Source organism: Oncorhynchus clarkii, chromosome 26, assembly GCF_045791955.1.
Source record: "Oncorhynchus clarkii lewisi isolate Uvic-CL-2024 chromosome 26, UVic_Ocla_1.0, whole genome shotgun sequence".
Lineage (NCBI taxonomy): Eukaryota > Metazoa > Chordata > Actinopteri > Salmoniformes > Salmonidae > Oncorhynchus > Oncorhynchus clarkii.
In genome coordinates, this window is record NC_092172.1 from 1,059,331 (window position 1) to 1,084,739 (window position 25,409).

At 41.0% G+C, this 25,409-nt stretch overlaps 1 protein-coding gene across 1 annotated transcript in view; it reads right to left on the minus strand.

Moving 5' to 3' along the window:
* The window catches only part of LOC139385287 (potassium channel, subfamily K, member 17), a 42,206-nt gene that overhangs the window by 11,354 nt on the left and 5,443 nt on the right, over positions 1-25,409 (minus strand). Inside the window, exons 2-4 of the mRNA XM_071130451.1 lie at positions 23,890-24,004; positions 23,262-23,428; positions 17,745-17,913 (exon numbers count right to left, since the gene is read on the minus strand). Coding sequence (XP_070986552.1) covers positions 17,745-17,913; positions 23,262-23,428; positions 23,890-24,004 — 451 coding nt within the window. The remainder of the gene's footprint in view (positions 1-17,744; positions 17,914-23,261; positions 23,429-23,889; positions 24,005-25,409) is intronic.

Here is a 25,409-nt window from a genome sequence, read left to right on the forward strand (position 1 = left end):
AGATGCAGTAGATGATATAGAGTACAGTATATACGTATACATATGAGATAAATAATGTAGGGTATGTAAACATTATATTAAGTAGCATTGTTTAAAGTGGCTAGTGATATATTTTACATCAATTCCCATCAATTCCCATTATTAAAGTGGCTGGAGTTGAGTCAGTGTGTTGGCAGCAGCCACTCAATGTTAGTGGTGGCTGTTTAACAGTCTGATGGCCTTGAGATAGAAGCTGTTTTTCAGTCTCTCGGTCCCAGCTTTGATGCACCTGTACTGACCTCGCCTTCTGGATGATAGCGGGGTGAACAGGCAGTGGCTCGGGTGGTTGTTGTCCTTGATGATATTTATGGCCTTCCTGTGACATCGGGTGGTGTAGGTGTCCTGGAGGGCAGGTAGTTTGCCCCCGGTGATGTGTTGTGCAGACCTCACTACCCTCTGGAGAGCCTTACGGTTGTGGGCGGAGCAGACCGATAGGATGCTCTCGATTGTGCATCTGTAGAAGATTGTGAGTGCTTTTGGTGACAAGCCAAATTTCTTCAGCCTCCTGAGGTTGAAGAGGCGCTGCTGCGCCTTCTTCACGATGCTGTCTGTGTGGGTGGACCAATTCAGTTTGTCTGTGATGTGTACACCGAGGAACTTAAAATGTACTACCCTCTCTACTACTGTTCCATCGATGTGAATAGGGGGGTGTTCCCTCTGCTGTTTCCTGAAGTCCACAATCATCTCCTTTGTTTTGTTGACGTTGAGTGTAAAGTTAGTTTCTTGACACCACACTCCGAGGGCCCTCACCTCCTCCCTGTAGGCCATCTCGTCGATGTTGGTAATCAATCCTACCACTGTTGTGTCGTCCGCAAACTTGATGATTGAGTTGGAGGCGTGCGTGGCCACGCAGTCGTGGGTGAACAGGGAGTACAGGAGAGGGCTCAGAACGCACCCTTGTGGGGCCCCAGTGTTGAGGATCAGCGGGGTGGAGATGTTGTTACCTACCCTCGAGTTTGGAGGGTACTATGGTGTTAAATGCTGAGCTGTAGTCGATGAACAGCATTCTCACATAGGTATTCCTCTTGTCCAGATGGGTTAGGGCAGTGTGCAGTATGGTTGAGATTGCATCATCTGTGGACCTATTTGGGCGGTAAGCAAATTGGAGTGGGTCTAGGGTGTCAGGTAGGGTGGAGGTGATATGGTCCTTGACTAGTCTCTCAAAGCACTTCATGATGACGGAAGTGAGTGCTACGTGGCGGTAGTCGTTTAGCTCAGTTACCTTAGCTTTCTTGGGAAGAGGAACAATGTTGGCCCTCTTGAAGCATGTGGGAACAGCAGCCTGGGATAGGGATTGATTGAATATGTCCGTAAACACACCAGCCAGCTGGTCTGCGCATGCTCTGAGGGCGCGGCTGGGGATGCCGTCTGGGCCTGCAGCCTTGCGAGGGTTAACACGTTTAAATGTTTTACTCACCTCGGCTGCAGTGAAGGAGAGTCCGCATGTTTTGGTTGCGGGCCGTGTCAGTGGCACTGTATTGTCCTCAAAGCGGGCAAAAAAGTTATTTAGTCTGCCTGGGAGCAAGGCATCCTGGTCTGTGACTTGACTGGTTTTCTTTTTGTAATGCATGATTGACTGTAGACCCTGCCACATACCTCTTGTGTCTGAGCCGTTGAATTGCGATTCTACTTTGTCTCTATTCTGACGCTTAGCTTGTTTGATTGCCTTGCGGAGGGAATAATTACACTGTTTGTATTCGGTCATGTTTCCAGTCACCTTGCCCTGATTAAAAGCAGTGGTTCGCGCTTTCAGTTTCACGCGAATGCTGCCATCAATCCACGGTTTCTGGTTTGGGAATGTTTTAATCGTTGCTATGGGAACGACATCTTCAACGCACGTTCTAATGAACTCGCTCACCGAATCAGCATATTCATCAATGTTGTTGTTTGACGCAATACGAAACATATCCCAGTCCACGTGATGGAAGCAGTCTTGGAGCGTGGAATCAGATTGGCCGGACCAGCGTTGAACAGACCTCAGCGTGGGAGCTTCTTGTTTTAGCTTCTGTCTGTAGGCAGGGAGCAACAAAATGGAGTCGTGGTCAGCTTTTCCGAAAGGAGGGCGGGGGAGGGCCTTATATGCATCGCGGAAGTTAGAATAGCAATGATCCAAGGTTTTCCCAGCCCTGGTTGCGCAATCGATATGCTGATACAATTTAGGGAGTCTTGTTTTCAGATTAGCCTTGTTAAAATCCCCAGCTACAATGAATGCAGCCTCAGGATGTGTGGATTCCAGTTTGCAAAGAGTCAAATAAAGTTAGTTCAGAGCCATCGATGTGTCTGCTTGGGGGGGAATATATACGGCTGTGATTATAATCGAAGAGAATTCCCTTGGTAGATAATGCGGGCGACATTTGATTGTGAGGAATTCTAAATCAGGTGAACAGAAGGACTTGAGTTCCTGTATGTTGTTGTGACCACACCACGTCTCGTTAACCATAAAGCCCCTCTTCTTACCAGAAAGATGTTTGTTTCTGTCTGCGCGATGTGTGGAGAAACCAGCTGGCTGCACCGACTCCAATAGCGTCTCTCCAGTGAGCCATGTTTCCGTGAAGCAAAGAACGTTACAGTCTCTGATGTCCCTCTGGAATGCTACCCTTGCTCGGATTTCATCAACCTTGTGTCAAGAGACTGGACATTGGCGAGTAGTATGCTAGGGAGTGGCGCGCGATGTGCCCGTCTCCGGAGCCTGACCAGAAGACCGCTTCGTTTGCCTCTTTTACGACGTCGTTGTTTTGGGTCGCAGGCTAGGATCCATTCCGTTGTCCTGGGTGGAAGGCAGAACACAGGATCCGCTCCGGGAAAGTCATATTCTTGGTCGTACTGATGGTGAGTTGACGCTGCTCTTATATTCAGTAGTTCTTCTCGACTGTATGTAATGAAACCTAAGATGACCTGGGGTACCAATGTAAGAAATAACACGTAAAAAAAACAAAAAACTGCATAGTTTCCTAGGAATGCGAAGCGAGGCGGCCATCTCTGTCGGCGCCGGAAGTAGTTATCACGGCCTGACCACCGTGATAAGATGGCATCGTAACCTCATTTGTGTGGTATTTGATAACAACTCTACTGAAGTCATTATCAGATAGTTTCTGTCATGTGATTAAGCAAGGTAAAGTAAAAATTTTTTTTGCCAAAATGTATTTAGGAATTACATAATAAAATGCTAGTTAAATAATAAATACCACGTTTGTCTGTCAATTTCTTTAGGATTCTTTGAAACAAGCATTTAAGTAAACATGTGTGTGCTAGCGCTAGCTCATAAAACACACAAGTAAGCCCACACACGCATGTCAAAAAAATATCAAACACGTGAAGAACATCTCACATGGAAACATTTCATACGCACATTCCTTCTTTGCCAAGTTAATCCATCCACCTGGCATATCAAGAAAATGATTTAACAGCATGATCATTACACAGGTATTTGTATTCTATGTATTGTGGACCCCCATCACTCTTCCTGGGGTCCTGCAAAAAATTAAGACAGTAATATAAACTATATATACAAAAGTATGTGGACACCTGTTTACATTTGTGGATTTGGCTATTACAGCCACACCCGTTGCTGACAGGTGTATAAAATTGAGCACACAGCCATGCAATATCCATGGATAATCATTGGCTGTAGAATGGCCTTACTGAAGAGCTCAGTGACTTTCAACATGGCACCATCATAGGATGCCACCTTTCCAACGAGTCAGTTTGTCTCATTTTTGCCCTGGTAGAGCTGCCCCGGTCAACTGTAAATGCTGTTATTCTGAAGTGGAAACATCTAGGAGCAACAACGTCTCAGTCGCAAAGTGGTAGGCCACACAAGCTCCAGCGAGTGCTGAAGTGCGTATCGCGTAAAAATTGTCTGCCCTAAGTTGCAACACTAACGAGTTCCAAACAGCCTCTGGAAGCAACTTCAGCACAAGAACTGTTCGTCTGGAGCTTCAAGAAATGGGTTTCCATGGCTGAGCAGCCGCACACAAGCCTAAGATCACCATGCGAAATGCCAAGCATCAGCTGGAGTGGTGTAAAGCATACCGCAATTGGACTCTGGAGCAGTGGAAATGCGTTCTCTGGAGTGATGAATCACACTTCACCATCTGGCAGTCCGACGGACAAATCTGGGTTCGGCGAATGCCAGGAGAATGCTACCTGCCCCAATCCATAGTGTCAACTGTAAAAGTTTGGTGGAGGAGGAATAATGGTCTAGGGCTGTTTTTCATTGGCTGAGGCTAGGCCCCTTGGTTCCAGTGAAGGGAAATCTTAACGTTACAGCATACATTGACATTCTAGACAATTCTGTGTTTCCAACTTTGTAGCAACAGTTTGAGGAAGGCCCTTTTCTGTTTCAGCATGACAAATCCCAAATGCACAAAGCGAGATCCATACAGGAACGATTTGTTGAGATCGATGTGGAAAAACTTGACTGGCCTGCACAGAGCCTTGACATCAACCCCATCGAACACTTTTGGGATGAATTGGAATGCCGACTGAGAGCCAGGCCTAGTCGCCCAACATCAGTACCGACCTCACTAATGGTCTTGTCGCTGAATGGAAGAGAGTCCCTTCAAAAAAACTAAAAAACAGCCTAACCAGCTCTGCTAGTGCTGGTATGATCCAAATCCAAGATGGCAGCATGTCAAGTCGTTTGTCTGTGACTAGTACATTTTAACCTACTAATAACCTATTTATTTATGGTTGAGTAACTTCCTTGTTGTGTAGTGCAAACTATTTTGTTTTTGCTGGTGTAAAGATCACGGGGCTCTCTCAACTCGGAACTTCATTACTTGAAGTTTACCAAAGTAACCCTATCTCTGGCTGGCCTGAGTTCCTTCTTCATCCGCGGAGTGTCTCGTCCAAGCGGCTCCTTTTTGCTCTTCGCCTGGCTGTCAGTGGCAGCTCAACAATCCCCAACCTGTTCTCTCCATCGACCTCAAGACCCAATCTACTCACACGCGCAAATACTCACATTCAGACTCATACATACACGCTGTCCCTCTCTCCCCGTACCTTCGTTGGCCTCTATTTTTTACATTTGTCAGAGAAAATGAAAATTTTTGTGGTATTGCGTTGTGCACTGACTTTACTGAACTCTGGAGAAAACGAACATTGTCGCTGGGTGAGTACATCTGACAATGTGCTCTCCCGTCCATTAGACATTTTGTCTGCAGGAACTCGTTTTTTTTCACTCGGTCCACTCGTCCAAGTGCAGATGTATTTGTGGCATGATGTGAACAGTACGAATTTGTGTCACTACCAAAGTCTAATGGTTTTAAATGACTATTTTGTATTGTCTGGAAACTCACTTGTAGAATTTGCTTGCATTAGGTCTCTTAAAAAAGAGAAGCCGTGCAAGGTTATTAAACAGAGGTGCTTAGTTATTCTTTTTTTGTTGATATCAGGTAACGTTCAACCTAACCCTGGCCCTGATATGCAATGTCTTCAAACCCCCTCTGATTTTAAATCAAGATCTGGTTTTGGTATTTTTCATTTAAATGTACGCAGCCTGTTTTCAAAAATTGATGGGGTTAGGATTTGGGCTAAATCAACTGATGCTGATGTAATTGTGTTTTCTGAAACATGGCTCAGCAAGCCTGTTTTTGTAAGGATATTTGTACAAGTGGTTACAATGTTTAGCGCACTGATCGAGTTAAGAAAGGTGGGGGTGTGGCTATATATGTAAAAACTAAATTCCCTGTAAGTGTGGCAAAGTCTGAAACTATTTGTAAACATTTGGAGTTTCTTGCTTTGAATGTTCATCATGTTCTGATGCTGATTGGCTTATTTTTAGGCAGTTACGAAACAAGTGTTATTTTCTTCTCAGGAAGGCCAAGTCTGAATAGAAAGTTTTGGAAGGCTATTAAGTATATGTCTGGTAACAGTAATGTTAATGAATTACCATCATGTGTTTTGAAGGACTCTGTTGCTGTATATGACAAAACTGAAATGCTGAATTGTTTCAATGAGCAATCTGTATAATCTGGTAGGCTGTTTGATTCAGTGTCCTCTGTCTCTGTACAACCCTGTGTGGATGAACCAGTAAGAGCTGGTCAAACGTTTAGCTTTTTGCCATTCTCAGTGCAGGTGGTACATAAAGCCCTGAAATCATTATATCAGAGAAAGACTGCAGGTCCTGATCTTTTGGATCCCTGCTTTTTAAATCTGGCAGCTGATTTCATAGCTGAACCACTTACATACTGTATCTGTTCAATCTAACCCTGGAATGTAATGAAATTCCGAAAATCTGGAATTCAGCGTTTGTCCTACCACTTTTAAAAGGGGGAGATCCAACTATTTTAAATAATTATAGGCCAATCTCAAAGCTGTCACCCCTGGTGAAAATACTTGAAACCCTTGTGAGTGAACAGCTAAAATAGTTTTTATTTACTAACTCTATTTTATCAATGTACCAATCAGGCTTCAGGAAGAAGCATAGCACAATTACAGCAGCCATGAAGGTTTTAAATAATATCACTGAAGCCCTTGACAAAAAACAGCACTGTGTCTCACTTTTTTTTATTGATCTTTAAGGCTTTTGATACAGGCAGAGATTGTCGAGTGTAGGTCTTTCAGAGCATGCAGTTGCATGGTTTGCTAACTATCTGTCTGATAGAACTCAGTGCAATCAATTTGATGGGCTTATGTCTGTTAAATTGTCTGTCTTTAATGGTGTGCCCCAAGGCTCTGTACTTGGTCCTCTCTTATTCACTATTTATATAAATGATTTAGACAAAAATGTCCAAAATGCGCAACTTCATTTTTATGCTGATGATACCGTTATTTACTGTTGTGCATCATCTCTTACAAAAGCTTTCCAGAACTTGCAAACTGCTTTTTATACTGTTCAACATACCTTGTGTCAATTGAAGCTTATCCTCAATACTGACAAAACTAAACTAATGGTGTTTTCTAAAGCAAGAAATAGACCTCTGAACCTTTCTCCTATTACTACCTGTCAGGGCAAGGAGATTGAGGTTGTAACCTCATATAAATATCTTGGAATTTTAATTGATGACGGCCTCTCTTTTAAATCGCATATTCAATAACTTACAAAAAAATTGAAGCTGAAATTGGGATTTTATTTGAGGAATAAGGCCTGTTTTTCTTTTGAAGCCAGAACGAGGCTAGTATCAGCTACATTTATGCCTTTACTAGACTATGGGGATATTTTATATATGAATGCTTCCGTTCAGTGTTTGAGATCAATTGACACCCTTTACCATGGCACATTGAGATTCATTTTAAAACTGCAAAACCCTTACGCACCACTGCACTTTGTATACCAGGGTTAGCTAGCCTTCTCTGGTCACTCATAGGCTCAGGCACTGGTATACTTTTATTTACAAAGCCATTTTGGGTTTACTACCATTTTATTTGGGCATTTGTATTGTTCAGAAATGTGGTGGGTACTCTCTTCGTTCACTGGACTTTATCCTGCTAACTGTTCCAAATGTCTGAACTGAATTTGGTAAAAGGGCTTTTACTGTATTTACTCTGCGCCATCGTCTTGGAACGCCTTACAAAATACTTTTAAACTGGAAGAACTTGTCACGATTAGTATTTTTAAATCACTGATGAATGAGCTTGAGACTGATTCCCTGACCTGTCAATGTTTTAAATTTTGTTATACTCTTTTGAATTCTATGGTTTTTACTAGATTACTTGTAGTTTTTCATGTTGTTTGTATGTAATTGTTGTAATGACTTGGTGCTGCCTATCTTGGCCAGGACGCTCTTGAAAAAGAGATTTGAAATCTCAATGAGCCCTTCCTGGTAAAAATAGTGTGAGTATGGTCAGTTAACTTGCGTGCTTGACTGCCGTTGTGAGGTCAGAACGTTTGGATCAACCCTACTCATCAGCCACACTGGACACAGTGTGCTCTCTGAACGTTCTGAATTTACGAATGGACAATTTGACATCATAGTTGCAGTCACCAACGCTCTGGATAACATAACAGCCTAACCAGCTCTGCTAGGGCGGGTAATATTCAGTGAGCTGTTCTCTCATTTGTGTCTGGAGGAACAGTGGGGAGAACAAGTATTTGATACACTGCCTATTTTGCAGATTTTCCTACTTACAAAGCATGTAGAGGTCTGTAATTTTTTATCATAGGTACACTTCAACTGTGAGAGACGGAATCTAAAACAAAAATCCAGAAAATCACATTGTATGATTTTTAGGTAATTAATTTGCATTTTATTGCATGACATAAGTATTTGATACATCATAAAAGCAGAACTTAATATTTGGTACAGAAACCTTTGTTTGCAACTACAGAGATCATACGTTTTCTGTAGTTCTTGACCAGGTTTGCACACACTGCAGCAGGGATTTTGGCCCACTCCTCCATAAAGACCTTCTCCAGATCCTTCAGTTTTCGGGGCTGTCGCTGGGCAATACGGACTTTCAGCTCCCTCCAAAGATTTTCTATTGGGTTCAGGTCTGGAGGCTGGCTAGGCCACTCCAGGACCTTGAGATGCTTCTTACGGAGCCACTCCTTAGTTGCCCTGGCTGTGTGTTTCGGGTCATTGTCATGCTGGAAGACCCAGCCACGACCCATCTTCAATGCTCTTACTGAAGGAAGAAGGTTGTTGGCCAAGATCCCGCGATACATGGCCCCATCCACCCTCCCCTCAATACGGTGCAGTCGTCCTGTCCCCTTTGCAGAAAAGCATCCCCAAAGAATGATGTTTCCACCTCCATGTTTCACGGTTGGGATGGTGTTCTTGGGGTTGTACTCATCCTTCTTCTTCCTCCAAACACTGTGAATGGAGTTTAGACCAAAAAGCTCTATTTTTGTCTCATCAGACCACATGACCTTCTCCCATTCCTCCTCTGGATCATCCAGATGGTCATTGGCACCCTTTACCATTCAGACGGGTCTGGACATGCGCTGGCTTGAGCAGGGGAACCTTGCGTGCACTGCAGGATTTTAATCCATGACGGCGTAGTATGTTACTAATGGTTTTCTTTGAAACTGTGGTCCCAGCTCTCTTCAGGTCATTGACCAGGTCTTGCCATGTAGTTCTGGGCTGATCCCCTCACCTTCCTCATGATCATTGATGCCCCACAAGGTAAGATCTTGCATGGAGCCCCAGACCGAGGATGATTGACCGTCAACTTGAACTTCTTCCATTTTCTAATAATTGCGCCAACAGTTGTTGCCTTCTCACCAAGCTGCTTGCCTATTGTCCTGTAGCCCATCCCAGCCTTGTGCAGGTCTACAATTTTATCCCTGATGTCCTTACACAGCTCGCTGGTCTTGGCCATTGTGGAGAGGTTGGAGTCTGTTTGATTGAGTGTGTGGACAGGTGTCTTTTATACAGGTAATGAGTTCAAACAGGTGCAGTTAATACAGGTAATGAGTGGAGAACAGGAGGGCTAACTAAACTAACAGGTCTGTGAGAGCCGGAATTCTTACTGGTTGGTAGGTATTCAAATACTTATGTCATGCAATAAAATGCAAATTTACTTAAAAATCATACAATTTGATATTCTGGATTTTTGTTTTAGATTCCGTCTCTCACAGTTGAAGTGTACCTATGATAAAAAATTACAGACCTCTACATGCTTTGTAAGTAGGAAAATCTGCAAAATCATCAGTGTACCAAATACTTGTTCTCCCCACTGAAGCTAGCAAGTTAGCTTGGGTGCCTGACTGCTGTTGTTAGTTCAGAACACTCAGATCAACCCTTAAGGAGATGGGTGGTGCTAAAGCTTAAGAGGGTGTTGAACAATGCTAAATGGGTGTAGACAAAGAAGAGCTCTCCAGTAGGTACCAAAACATTCAAAGGTCTTTTTCTCAAAAGTGATATTACAAGTTTATAAATTTTCAAAGCATAATTACTTTCCCATTGTTCCTCACCTGTAATGTATGATATAGCATTTTAAGCTCTGAGTCTTTTATCTAATAAAAAAACACAATTTCAAAAATTAACTGATTTGAGCCGGTTGGTCACATATTATAATACAATTTAAATAAATAAATACATTTTACAACAGATTTCACAATACAGTAAGTGTGTGCCCTCTGGCCAATACTCTACTACAACACACAATCAGGTGTACGTGTGTGTATAGTTTGCATGGGTGTGTTTGCACCTGTGTGTGTGACACTTCACAGTTCTAACTGTTCCATAAGGTGTATTTTTATCAGTTTTTAAAAAATCAGATTTTACTGCTTGAGTGAGTTACTTGATGTACAATAGAGTTCCATGTAGCCATGTCTCTGTGTAGTACTCTGTGCATCCCATAGTCTGTTCTGGAATTTGGGAGATTGAAGAGACCCCCTGCTGCAAGTCTTGTTGGGTATGATGGGTGTGTGCTAGTATTTTAAACATACAGCTAGGTGCGTTCAACATGTTAATACTTCATACAAAAACAAGTAGTGATGAAGTCAATCTGTCCTCTACTTTAAGCCATGAGTGATTGACATGTATATTATTAATGTTAACTCTACCTGTATATTTAAGGGACAGCTATGCTTGTAATTTTCCTAAGTCCCTCTTTGTGGCACCTGACCACACGACTTGGCATCAGTCCAGATGCGACAAAACTAGGGCCTGTAGGACCTGCCTTGATGACAGCTTTGGACACTCTTGGCATTCTCTCAACAAGCTTCACCTGGAATGCTTTTCCAACAGTTTTCAAGGAGTTCCTACATATATGCTGAGCACTTGGCTGCTTTTCTTTCACTCTGCGGTCCAACTCATCCCAAACCATCTCAATTGGGTTTGTCACTCGTTTTGCCCATTTAATGTTAAATTGAACAGTAACTGGATGCCTCGATGCCTGTCTGCCTGCTTTATATAGCAAGCCACAGTCACATGACTCACTGTCTGTAGGAGCAATCCATTTTCGTGAACCAAATAAACTGTCCGGTGAGTGTATACAGTATGTATGTACAGTGGCAACAAAAGGTATGTGAACCCTTTGGAATTACCTGGATTTCTGCATAAATTGGTCATACAATTTGATCGGATCTTCATCTAAGTCATAACAATAAACAAATAATTTCTGCTTAAACTAATAACACACAAACATTTATACATTTTCATGTCTTTATTGAACACTGTGTAAACATTCACAGTGCATGGTGGGAAAAGTATGTGAACCCTTGGATTTAATAACTGGTTGACACTCCTTTGACAGCAATAACCTTAACAAATTGTTTTCTGTAGTTGCGGATCAGACCTGCACAACAGTCAGGAGGAAAACTTTAGTTTCATCTGTCCACAGAACATTTTGCCAGTAGCGCTGTGTAACATCCAGGTGCTCCTTTGTGAACTTCAGATGTGCAGCAATGTTTTTTTGGACAGCAGTGGCTTCTGAACACTATTCTTGTTTAGTGTTTTACATATCGTAGACTTGTCAACAGAGATGTCAGCATGTTCCAGAGATTTCTGTAAATCTTTAGCTGACACTCTAGGATTCTTTTTAAGTGCCAACCACTGGTACCATTAATGCTAGTTAGTGCTAGTTTGACCACCAGAGAGCATCTTTGAGAAGCATTTGATAGCCTTCAATAGCAGATGTACTAGAGAATTTAAAACCTTTTTTGTAAGAACATAGCATATAGAAATGATTTTAAGAAATTTTGCTTAATTAACTTGATTAATATTATGGTGTTTCTATTCAAGATAAACAAAAAACCTTCTGGGTTTCCTTTACGATGGAGCAGAAAATATGTGTTATTTCATAGTTGTGATGTATTCACTATTATTCTACATTGTAGAAAATAGTAAAAAATAAAGATAATCCCTGGAATGAGTGGGTGTGTCCAAACTTTTGACTGTTGCTTGCTTAATTCATTTGCTTAATATTATGTTGTTTCTACTCCAAGAAAAAATCCTCTGGGTTTCCATTAGGATGGAATGGAAAATACCTACTCCTACAACGTGACAGTCGGGAGTAGGCTACAGTGCTGGGCTATTTAGCTATTTCACAAAATAATCCCTGTGTTGTGCGCAGGCACACTGGGGTTCAATTCCCCGATGGGGAGGAAGGAGTAGGCTGTCCTTGTAAATAAGAACTTGTTCTTAAGGGGCATCGCACTAATAATGCCGCTGACTAAGGTAACATTCCTGCTGTTCTAGCAAGTAGCTGGACAATAGACTTGCCTAGATGGAGGGTAGGGGGAGAATTCTATCATCAAATGTATTTCTAAGTTAGGTTCTAAGTTAAGTATTATTATTTTTGTGTATCACATCCGACCACGATTGGGAGTCCCATTGTGTGGCACACAATTGGCCCAGAGTTTCTCTTCCTCTAAAAACAGAAATAAATGTTTTTGCCTTTACAAATATTATTTTGGCCTTTATTCTGATTACAATCTCTCACCTTTGTTTTTTTGAAAATGAAATAACCTCCAAAATATCGTTATATATTATCAAGTTGATGGCACTATCATATAGCCGGCACCTACATAGAGCTGAGTGACTCGCTCCTTCATGGCTTTGGATCAAAATAAATAAGTACCAGCATTCTTTCTGATAGTCTTTAATAAATAAATGTTTTGGTTATCCTGACTTGGACACCATGTACAGTATTATGATAGCACATTATGGGCTGTTAGCAGGAATATATACCTTTATCAACACCTCTCTGTATTTTGACTATTTGTGGATGGGGTCTCCCCAGTGGCGCGGCTTTTGGTTATAATTTAGAATCCTCCAATCCTCGATATGTAATTACTGGCTGAGATTTACGTCATATTTTTCGATATACTGTAGTTCTACCGTAGGTGACATTTAAAGTCCTTGGCCACAAGGAGCACCGCTTCTGGATGAGCATTTTCTTGTTTGCTGTTGAGCGCGGTCTTAGTGCCAGCATCGGTCTGTGGTGTATATTATCCGTGTTGTCGTTCAGCCACAACTCGGTGAATCATAAGATATTACAGTTTTAAATGTACTGTTGGTAGGATAATCTTGATCGTAGGACATCAATTTTATTTTTCAATGATTGCACGTTAGCCAATAGAACGGATGGCAGTGGGAGTTTATTCGCTAGCCTACAAATTCTCAGCAGGCAGCCTGACCTCAGCCCCCTTTTTCTCCATCTTTGGGCCTGTTCCCGGGAAAGCAGTATATCCTTCTTGTCAGAGTCGTTAAAGGAAAAAGCTTCTTCCAGTTCGAGGTGAGTAATCGCTGTTCTGATGTCCAGAAGTTATTTTTGGTCATGTGGAAAAGGTCAAGGGGTGTGAATACTTTCTGAAGGCACTGTATGCTTTTTCCACCTTGCTAACTAGCTAGCTAGCCTGTGATTGCAGAAAAAGTTTCCCAAAGTATCTAAAGTTAGCTAACGTTAACGTGAGCTGCTGGACAATTTAGTTTGCTAACGTTAGCTACACTACATGACCAAAAGTATGTGGTCACCTGCTCATCGAGTATCTCATTCCAAAATCATGGGCATTAATATGGAGTTGGTTTCCCCTTTGCTGCCATAACAGCATTCACTATTCTGGGAAGGCTTTCTACTAGATGTTAGAACCATACTCCAAGGACTTGCCTCCATTCAGCCACAAGAGCATTAGTGAGGTTGGGTACTGATGTTGGGCAATTAGGACTGACTCATAGTCAGCGTTCCAATTCATCCCAAAGGTGTTCGAAGGGGTTGAGGTCAGGGCTCTGTGCAGGCCAGTCAAGTTCTTCCATACCAATCTCGACAAACCGTTTCTGTATGGACCTCGCTTTGTGCACAGGGGCATTGTCATGTTGAAACAGGAAAGGGCCTTACCCAAACTGTTGCCACAAAATTGGATGTACAGAATTGTCTAGAATGTCATTGTATGCTGCTGCGTTAAGATTTCCCTTCACTGGAACTAAGGGGCCTAGACCAAACCACGAAAAACAGCCCAGACCAATTTTCCTCCTCCACCAACTTTTACAGTTGGCACTATGCATTGGGGCATGTAGCATTCTCCTGGCATCCGCCAAACCCAGATTCATCCATCAGAATTCCAGGTGGTAAAGTGTGATTCATGACTCCATCCAATGCTTGCCATTGCACATGGTGATCTTAGGCTTGTGTGTGGCTGTTGGCCTTAGAGATCCATTCCATTAAGCTTGACTGGTGCAGTTCTATCAGGGCAGAAATTTGACAAACTGACTTGTGGGAAAGGTGGCGACCTATGACGGAGCCACGTTGAAAGTTACTGAGCTCTTCAGTAAGGCCATTTTACTGCTGTTGTTTGTCTATGGAGATTGCATGGCAACGGGTGTGGCTGTCATAGCAGAATCCACCAATTTGAAGAGTTGTCCACATACTTTTGTATATATAGTGTATATGCGCACACACCAATCACCAGCAGTTTCTGGGTACTTAAATATTTCGAAATTATGTGGAGAATAATGTGTATTTACAGTCCCCACTCTTGCTTGTCCTCAACCTTTTCAAAGTCTGGATTACATCGTCAAACTAAGGCAAACATTTTGACAGAAAGTGGTTTCATTTCAAGTGTAATGTTAGCTAGCTAATGTAAACTGGCTGGGTCGCTAGCTAACGTTATGTGTATGATCTTATTCTTCGTATCTCAGACACATTTGCTTGACTAGTTATAGCCATAGAACCTGGTTGGTTAGCTACCTGTAGATTCATGCAGGGTAGTCTCTCTCTCTCTCTCTCTCTCTCTCTCTCTCTCTCTCTCTCTCTCTCTCTCTCTCTCTCTCTCTCTCTCTCTCTCTCTCTCTCTCTCTCTCTCTCTCTCTCTCTCTCTCTCTCTCTCTCTCTCTCTCTCTCTCTCTCTCTCTCTCTCTCTCTCTCTCTCTCTCTCTCTCTCTCTCTCTCTCTCTCTCTCTCTCTCTCTCTCTCTCTCTCTCTCTCTCTCTCTCTCTCTCTCTCTCTCTCTCTCTCTCTCTCTCTCGTGTGTGTGTACATAAAGAGACGGGTGGGGCTAAGGTTTAAGAGGCTGTGAACAATGCTGAATGGGTGTAGACAAAGAAGGGCTCTCCAATAGTAGTACCAAAACATGGGCAGCAATACGAGACAGCATATGGGGAAATGTTATAGCAGTATTGTGACATGCATAGGCGAGACGTGCATTGATAATGCAACCTGTGTATTACAGAGTAAAGTTAGGAATTGTCATGCGAGACAGGAGTCAGGATTTTGGTTTACATTGGGTCGATGGGAAAATATCATAGGCTCTATTTAAGGCTACTGTATATAAGGTTAGGCTACTACGTGAGACAAGAGAGAAATAATACACTTGCTTTAGGCTACATTATTTCATGGTAAATGTTTCTGATCAGTGATAGATGAGCAAGCAAAAAAATGAGCTTCCACTTATCCAGTCAGGAATCAATTAACCAAATATACAGACAGATTCAGTGAATCAAAATCACATTGATTGATTATCAGACAAGTCACAGGCTTTTGGTCGGAAGTAGGACAGGCTACTACTACCTGAGTGATGAGAAAAATCCACTTGTATAACATGCTACCAAAATGTTCTGATATTTTAATTATTTAACATTTAACTAGACAAGTCAGTTAAGAACAAATTCTTATTTACGATGATGGCCTACCAAGAGGCAAAAGGCCTCCTGCGGCGAGGGCTGGGATGAAAAATAAAAAAGTAGGACCAGCTAAAGGCTATTATATTAGCAAACTAGAATAAAGATGATGTCAAGGATTCCCCAGGTACTGCTGCTCATTCTGTTCACCAGTTCTGGAGGTCTACTCACCGGCCTTCTAGGCATCACTGAACTGGATCATTACCACCAACCCCGGACTGTCTTGTCTCATGACGCACACCTAGTTCCCATTCTCCCTGATTAGTATGTGCCCTCTGTTGTGTCCTTGTTGATTATTGTTCCATGTCCATTGGTCCTGTGAGTACCTGGGCTCTGTTGTATCGGCTTTCGTGTTACCGTGTTAGTGTGCACTTATTATTACGGGTCTTCTGACCCACTGGAATTGTGATACAGTGAAATAATCTGGCTGGAAACAATTGTTGGAGAAATTACTTGTCATGCACAAAATAGATGTCCTAACAGACTTGCCAAAACTGTAGTTTGTTAACAAGACATTTGTGGAGTTGTTGAAAAACTGGATTTAATGACTCCATCCTAACTGTATATAAACTTCCGACTTCAACTGTATGTTCATCATTCAGTTGATCATAACTAAGGTGAGTTTTCCTCTGAGCTTTTTCTAGGACCAATGGCTGTTTCCTTGTCACCTCACTCTAGCGCCTGCCTCCGCTGTGTGGTTTTCAACACTAGTTTAAATCAACTGTTTTCGATACATCTGTATATTTTTTCAGGTTAGGGCTCATTTAATTTCTATGATGTCGGACCAGGCCTGGGCTCGGGCTTCAGCTCACAGGGGTCGGACGGGGTTCGAATTTTCAGTTTTGATGAGAACTCTAAATTGCATTCGGGTCTCCTGTGCAATCTGGCAGTGTCAATTATGTGTGTGCTTTGAATTTATGGTGACTTTGAGTAAATACGCTGTCTAAAGGCTTCCATGTGACAACCTGTTTGGATAATGTGCAATAACAATAAATCCTATCTGCTCCTGCACATATTGTGTATTTTGTGAAATTCCATTAGCCCAACATTGTAGGAAAATGTTTCAATTTCACAGTTCTTGTCATCAATGTTTTTCGGGAAATGTGAAGAGTGGTCCTGGGACAGTCCCGGGATCCCGTTTACCGGTATTAATCAATAATGGTCACAATCTAAAGTGTGATTAAAAAAACCGAACTAGTGACCCCTCTCTCATTAAACCTTACACAAGTAAGTATTCATACATTAACCAAAAGTTAAATGAAACTATTGTTGAATTTATTCTGCAATTATCCAGTGTAATAGAAATAAGATAAATGGTTTAGAGCAGGAATGTTTCAATGACTTTGTTGTAATTTCCCTTCTCAGTTCAATAGAATAAAAACCCCATATTCAATAGGCTTTTCAAATGCAAGGAAATACCATTCTATCAGAACTCCAAAATCAGTCCTTTTAAAGCGGAATTCAGCAGTAGAGACAAAGCGTTTTCCCCACCCGTTTCAGTAAAAAGCTGAGGGATGAGTCTGGAGAAATGTAATCACTCTCAATCATAGACAGAGTTATGGATGCAAGGACTGAACATCCATGATAAATAAATTATAATTTAGCCTATGTTCATTGCTGTTCCTTATTTTATTTTCCACCATAATTTGCAAATAAATTCATTAAATATCATACAATGTGATTTTCTGGACTTTTTTTTTCATTTTGTCTGTCATAGTTTAAGTGTACCTATGATGATAATTACAGGCCTCTCATCTTTTTAAGTGGGAGAACTTGCACAATTGGTGGCTGACTAAATACTTTTTTGCCCCACTGTATATAGCAATAAGCTGTTTCTTACTTTCTACTTACTTTTGGGACAAAAATGTATTACTTCATGATTACATTTTGTGACTTTATGTTCCTTGGTGTTTCTTATGTATTATAGTAAAATAGTGACGTGAGTAGGTATTTACATAGTTATTCGCTGATACTTACCGTCTTACTTACCTATATAATAAAAAAGACTTTGTATTTATTAAGTATGTAGTACTTACTTGCTTGGTACATTTAAGAAGACATTTTTAGTACAAATGTAGATTTTGTTGCTATGTATTTACATAGTAATTAACGGCTGTAAAATGAAGGGTTACCCCGGAACTCCCAGTATGGCCAGTCTGTTTCTGGAGCTTCCATGTTCCTACATATTGAGTCGTGTACCTGCGACGTAGTCTCCAAAGCCAATGGTGCTGAGTGAAATGAAGCAATAGTAGATCGCCTGTGAGTAGCTCCAGCCCTCTTGCTGTTTGAACACCACCATGGGCATCACAAAGAAGAGTGCTGTTCCAGAGAGGTAGGACAACAGGTGGATCATGAACCTGGTTAACTTCTAATGGAGACAGAAAGAAGGGAAGACAGAGTCAATAACTCAAATGGCCCATTCCCAATGTAGGGGAATTGGGTGCTATTTTAGATTCGCACATATTTTAGGACAAACAGGTAACAAATGACAAGTTGGACGGTCACTGGTACTTGCTAACTGATTTATGAATACTGCATACAGACAGAGTTAAAAGAATATGAAGTCCATTATATTCTGGCGACCCCCGCCCCCCCCCCAAAGTAATCAATTCAATTTGCTTTATTGGCATGATGTAACAATGTACATATGGCCAAAGCTTATTTTGGATATTTACAATATGAAGAAAATGAGAATCAAAATTGTCAACGGGACAACCGTAACAACAATAACCAAGGGTCAAAATAACCATACATTAACAATAAGCATACTGTTGAGTATATGTGCAGGTTGATTGGTCTGTCAGACACTGTCCCTCAACGTATGGCAGGCAGCAATGTAGAGCGCTGCCAACCCACAGCTCTCTGCGTCCTCCCTCAACAGGACGAGTAGCCTACTCTCACCAGAGAGGTCTTTGAAACATTTTTATAAGGGTTTAAAATTTGGGGAAATGACACTAATTGTTTTAGATTTTTCACAGGAAATGCAGCTCCATCTCAGGTTCTGCTGTTGTGCAGTGGTTGCACAGCCTTTCCTCTACAGGGAGCCAGGTTTTCCTCTCTACCCTTCTCAATGGCAAGGCTGTACTCACTGAGCCTGTACTTTGTCAAGGTTCTTCTAAGGTTTTGATCAGTAGCCATGGTCAAATAGTTAGCCACGGTGTACTGTCGATTTAGGTCCAGATAGCACTGCATTTTGCTTTGGGTTTGTGTTTCCCAATAAGCAATGTAGATTTGTTTTGACTGTTGTAATTTGGTATTCTGATTGATTGGTCCAATGACATATTCTATTAGTTTTAGACAAATTTTAATAGGTATTTCAATTTAAATGAGCTTTTAATGGCGTAGAATGCCCTGCGTGCTTTCTCTCTCAGTCCACTTACTGCCCCATTTAAGGTGTCCAGTTGAGCTTGTTTTTAAACCTAAGTAATTGTAGTTTGTGCAGTACTCTATATATTTTGTACCAATTGAGAACTTTGGTCTAATTCCCTGAGATCTGGATCTTCTCTGGAAAATCATTATTTTAGTATTTTTGGGGTTTACTGCCAGGGCCCAGGCATGCAGGTCTGGCAGTACTGCTCTAGCAGGTCCAGGCTCTGTTGTAGGCCATGTGCTGTGGCTGACAGCAGGCATAGATCATCTGTGAAGAGTAGGCATTTAACTTCTGAATTGTGGAGACTAACACTAGGGGCTGAGGATTTTTCTTGAATAGTGGCCAATTCGTTGATGCAAATATTGAAGAGTGCAGGGCTCAGATTGCAACCCTGACGAAGGCCCCGCCCCTGGTTAAAGAATTCATGTTATTTTCTTGCCAAGTTTAATGCTGCATGTATTGCCAGTATACATTGATTTAATTATGTCATATGTTTTACCTCTTACACCACTTTCAATAACTTTGTAGAACAGTCCTGTATGCCAAGTAGAATCGAATGCTTTTTGGAAGTTGATAAAGCAAGCGTATATTTTGGTATTATTTTGGTGGACATGTTTATCTATCAGGGTGTGTAGGTTGGAAGTATAATCAGTTGTGCGATGTTTTGGTATAAATCCAATTTGGCTTTTACACATTGTGCTTATTAACTTGTTATGGATGAGTAGCTTGGATGAATAAGGTGCCCAGAGTAAACTGTCTGCTACTCAGGCCCAGTTGCTAAGATATGCATATTATTAGTAGATTTGGATCTGCTAATGAAGTTTCTAAAACAGTTTGAATGATGTATGTGAGTATAACAGAACTCATATGGCAGGCAAAAACCTGAGAAAAACTCCAACCAGGAAGTGGAAAATCTGAGGTTTGTAGTTTTTTCAACTCTTTGCCTATCGAATACACAGTGTCTATGGGGTCAAGTTGCACTTCCTAAGGCTTCCACTAGATGTCAACAGTCTTTAGAACCTTGTTTGATGCTTCTACTGTGAAGGAGGGGTGAATGAGAGGGGAATGAATCAGAGGTCTGCCAGAGAGGCATGAGCTGACTACGTGTGTTCACGTGATAGTTAGCTTAAGTTCCATTGCATTTCTACAGACAAAGGAATTCTCTGATTTGAACATTATTGAAGATTTATGTTAAAAACATCCTAAAGAATGATTCTATACATCATTTGACATGTTTCTACGGACTGTAATGGAACTTTTTTACTTTTCATCTGAACCTAGTGATTGCGCGTCATGAATTTGGATTACTGGGCTAAACGTGCGAACGAAAAGGAGGTATTTGGTCATAAATTATGGACATTATCAGAAAAACAACATTTATTTTGGAACTGGGATTCCTGGGAGTGCATTCTGAAGATATTCAAAAGGTAAGTGAATATTTATAATGCTATTTCTGACTTCTGTTGACTACACAACATGGCGGATACCTGTTTGGGTTGTTTTGGTCTCTGAGCGCTGTACTCAGATTATAGCATGGTGTGCTTTATCGGTAAAGCTTTTTTGAAATCTGACACAGGGGTTGCATTAACTGCTTATGGCTGCAAGGCAGTATTGAGTAGCTTGGATGAAAGGTGCCCAGAGTCAATGGCCTGCTCCTCAGTCCCAGTTGCTAATATATGCACAGTATTATTAGCATTGGATAGAAAACACTCTGAAGTTTCTAAAACTGTTTGAATGATGTCTGAATGATGTCTGTGAGTATAACAGAGTATGCTTGAGGAATGTTAATTGAGATTTCTGTTGTTTTGAATTTGGCGCCCTGCACTTTCACTGGCTGTTGTCGTATCATCCCGGTAACGGGATTGCAGCCCTAAGAAGTTTAAGGAGAAGTGTATCTATAATCCCATGCATAACAGTTGTATCTTTTATCAATGTTTATTATTACCTTTTCAGTAAATTGATGTGGCTCTGCAAAATCACTGGATGTTTTGGAACTACTGAACGTAACGCGCCAATGTATAGTGAGATTTTTGGATATAAATATGAACTTTATCGAACAAAACATACACGTATTGTGTAACATGAAGTCCTATGAGTGTCATCTGATGAAGATCATCTAAGATTAGTGATTCATTTCTCTAATTCTGCTTTTTGTGACTCCTCTCTTTGGTTGGAAAAATGGCTGTGTTATTCTGTGACTTGGCTCTGACCTAACATAATCGTTTGGTTTGCTCTCGTCATAAAGCCTTTCTGAAATCGGACACTGTGGTGGGATTAACAAGAAGTGTATCTTTAAAATGGGGTAAAATACTTCTATGTTTGAGGAATTTTAATTATGGGATTTCTGTTGTTTTGAATTTGGCGCCCTGCACTTTCACTGGCTGTTGTCATATCGATCCCGTTAGCGGGATCTCAGCCCAAAGAGGTTTTTAAGGAATTTTAGAACTCTTACATTTATGATACTACAGAAACCTTCCCCAGGTTACTGTTCACACAAATGCCTCTGTAATTGTTAGGGTCAAATTTGTCTCCGTTCTTAAAGATTGGGGTTATGAGTCCTTGATACCAGATGTCAGGGAAATAACCTATTCTTAGGATCAAATTAAACCGTTTTAACATAGCCAATTGAAATGTTTCACTAGTGAGTTTGAGCATCTCATTTAGGATGCCATCAGGTCCGCATGCTTTTTTAAATTTGAGAGCCTGAATTTTCTTATAGAGCTCCTGGTCAGTAATTGGGGAGTCCAATGGATTTTGATTGTCCTTTATAGCTTTTTCTAATCCATTCAACTTCTCATGAATTTGGCGTTCTGCGTTTGTGTCAATTTGAAAGGTGTTGTAGAGTGTTTTAAAATGGGTTGTCCATAAGTCACCATTTTGTATCGCTAATTCCAATTTTGCCAGAATTATTTGTTTATGGACTCTTCAATTAGTGTCAACTGCTTGCTGTTGTACTGTGCTTTTTTGGTTCTGAGTGTATGTTTATAGAGTTTTAAAGTCTCACAGTAATGAAAGCGTAATTCACCATTATTTGGGTCTCCGTGCTTTTGGTTAGATAGTGTTCCAATCTGCATCAAACCAGTTGTCACCTGTGATCTTTTTTGTTTAGTTTTTTATCAATTTCAATTGCGCTTCTTTTGCCGTTTGCCTGAATATATATATATATATATATATATATATATAGTTGATGTTTTGTACTGCTAGATTGATGCCTTCTTTACTGTGAGTGAATGTGGTATCCAGAAAGTTATCTAAGAGTGTTTGGATATTTTGCTTCCAGGTTGCTTTCTGGTATTCTTCTGTGCTGTTTTGGGCCCATCTGTATGAATTTCTGATGTTGTACAGCTTACTGGGCTGTGAATGTGTGGTTGTTTCCATGTCTGTTCTTTTGAGAAACAACGCAATTTGGCTTTGAACACACAGGTGTTCGTGGCTTTACAGTGAATGAGCTGAGAGAGAATGGGTCAATGTCTGTGATCATATAGTCTACTGTACTGTGGCCAAGAGGTGAGCAGTAGGTGAATCTCCACAAAGAGTCCCCCTGTAACCTACCATTGACAAAGTACAGACCCAGGCTTCTACAGAGCTGCAAAAGATCCCTTCCGTTTTTGTTGACGGTGCTGTCACTGTTGTTTCTAGTCAGAGATTAAGACAGTTAGAAACACTATGGCCTGTAATAAAGCTGTCCCCTCGTGTGCTCTTTAGATCAGGTATTATTCCTACGCAGTTGTGTCCCCACAGATGAGCACATTGATCTGCAGTTTAAACAAGAACTACTCGGGCAGCGCACCAATTGTTTTCCCCACAGGCGGACGAGACAGCAAACATTCTATTTTATAACAATTGGGACTATTTATGATTGACATATGTGACTCCTTTCAGGGAACTAGGCGTATGTTGTGCGTCACTACTCACAGGAGAGCCATTTAAACGTAAACGTAAAAATAAAATAAAAATCGAAATATGTTTTATGCCAGAAAAGCTTTCTGGAACATTAGAATTTTCATGTGCCTTAATAACAAACTTGTATTCTATCTGTAAATACAAATACAATTGTTAAATTACGAGCCTAGTTGGTTTAGCCAGTAAAAGCTAACACAAGGAGCCGCTATTGGATTTCATAGTTCTTACTCAGTTCCACTTCCGACACCGCCGAAACAACAATAGCTTTGCGGGTGTCGGCTAGTGTACATCTGATAGAATCTAGCCCAAGTAACTATGTGGAAACAATTGATAATTCCTGGTACTTACCTCCAAAGAATACAACACAGCTGGTAACTACATGGTAAATACCAGGCTGTAAAATAAAGAGTTACCATCTCAGAGTCTATAGGTAGAGCACTTACCCTGTGATTGGTCTTTCCCTGGATGAAATCGGAGGCGTTCCTCTCTATGGCCAGCATGTACTTGCCTACTCTGTTCAGCACCACCATGTTCAGAGGGATCCCAAACAGAGCAAAGAACACACAGAAGATCTGACCTGCCGTTGTACTGGGGCTCATGTTGCCATAGCCTAGAACAGGGAGAACAAATGGGCTCAACAATTGGGAATGATTTGGTCTATGTGTTTCTATGATGAACACACAATAAGAACAACAATTGTAATATTAAATTATAATACAGGCAGAAGCACATAGCACAGGAATATCCTGGCTATGATGAATGTGAGGCATAAATAAAGACAGGGCATTAGGAACTTGTAGACGCTACATGATGAGGTACATTTGTAAATTTGGGGTGAACTATTTTTCTAATATTAGGTACATTTCTAACTGAGGTGAACTACTCCTTTTAATGTAGGTAGATTTGTAATTTGTTTGAACTTTGGGTGAACTTTCCCTTTAAAATGTATGTGATGTTGTTTCCGGATAGAGCAGCCTACTACTTTTAATGATCTAATAAATTAAATCAATAATTTATCATTTAAGATGAGGTACATTAGTAATTTGGGTGAACTATCCATTTAAAACTCACCTATAGTGGTGACAACAGTGGCAGCAAACACAGCAGAGCTAGTGAACTTCCAGAAGCTGTCCATGGTCTGGTTCCCTTTCAGACTAAGCCCAACCTTGGAAGAATCTCGAAATACCTAGAACAATACATATGGACATACGAGAGAATTTCATAACCATTATGGGCGGAATTTAATTCCTAGTGCAGCTCACTGGACAGCTGGCAACGTGACTTTTAATAAAGGCATCATCCCTGACGTTTGTGGAGATTGCATTCTCGGTAAAATCTGTAGAGCTCAATCGGAAATCACCTTTTAAATGTCAAGTATGCTATAATGTGATTCGAACGAGGATGGGATTGAATCCCGGCCTATATAAACAGTACCAGTCAAAAGTTTGGACACCTACTCATTCAAGGGTTTTTCTTTATTTGTACTAGTTTTTACATTGTAGAATAATAGTGAAGACATAAAAACTACGAAATAACACATGGAATCACGCAGTAACCAAAAAAGTGTAAAACAAATCAAAATATATTTTATGTTTTAGATTCTTCAAAGTAGTCTGACATTGCCTTGATGACAGCTTTGCAAAATATTGGCATTCTCTCAACCAGCTTCACCTGGAAGGCTTTTCCAACAGTCTTGAAAGAGTTCTCACATATGCTGAGCACTTGTTGGCTGCTTTTCCTTCACTCTGCGGTCCAACTAATCCCAAATCATCTCAATTGGGTTGAGGTCAGGTGATTGTGGAGGCCAGATCATCTGATGCAGCACTCAATCACACTCCTTATTGGTCAAATAGCCCTTACACAGCCTTTATGTGTGTTGGGTCATTGTCCTGTTGAAAAACAAATGATAGTCCCACTAAGCACAAACCAGATGGGATGGCGTATCGCTGCAGAATGCGTTGGTAGCCATGCTGGTTAAGTGTGCCTTGAATTTTAAATAAATCCCTGACTGTGTCACCAGAAAGCACCCCCACACCATCACACCTCCTCCTCCATGCTTCACAATGGGAACCACACATACGGAGATTATCCGTTCACCTGCTCTGCGTCTCATAAAGACACAGCTGTTGGAACCAAAAATATCAAATTTGGACTCATCAGACCAAAGGACAGATTTCCACCAGTCTAATGTCCATTGCTCATGTTTCTTGGCCCAAGCAAGTCTCTACTTATTATTTCTGTCCTTTAGTAGTGGTTTCTTTGCAGCAATTTGACCATGAAGGCCTGATTCAAGCAGTCTCCTCTGAACAGTTGATGTTGAAATGTTTGTTTAAAAAAATATATATTTCACCTTTATTTAGCCAGTTGAGAACAAGTTCTCATTTACAACTGTGACCTGGCTAAGATAAAGCAAAGAGGTGCGACACAAACAACAGAGTTACACATGGAATAAACAAACGTACAGTCAATAACACAATAGAAAAAAGTGTATATACAGTGCGTGCAAATGGCATGAGGTGGTAAGGCAATAAAAAGGCCATTGTAGCAAAGTAAATACAATTTAGCAAATTAACACTGGAGTGATAGATGTC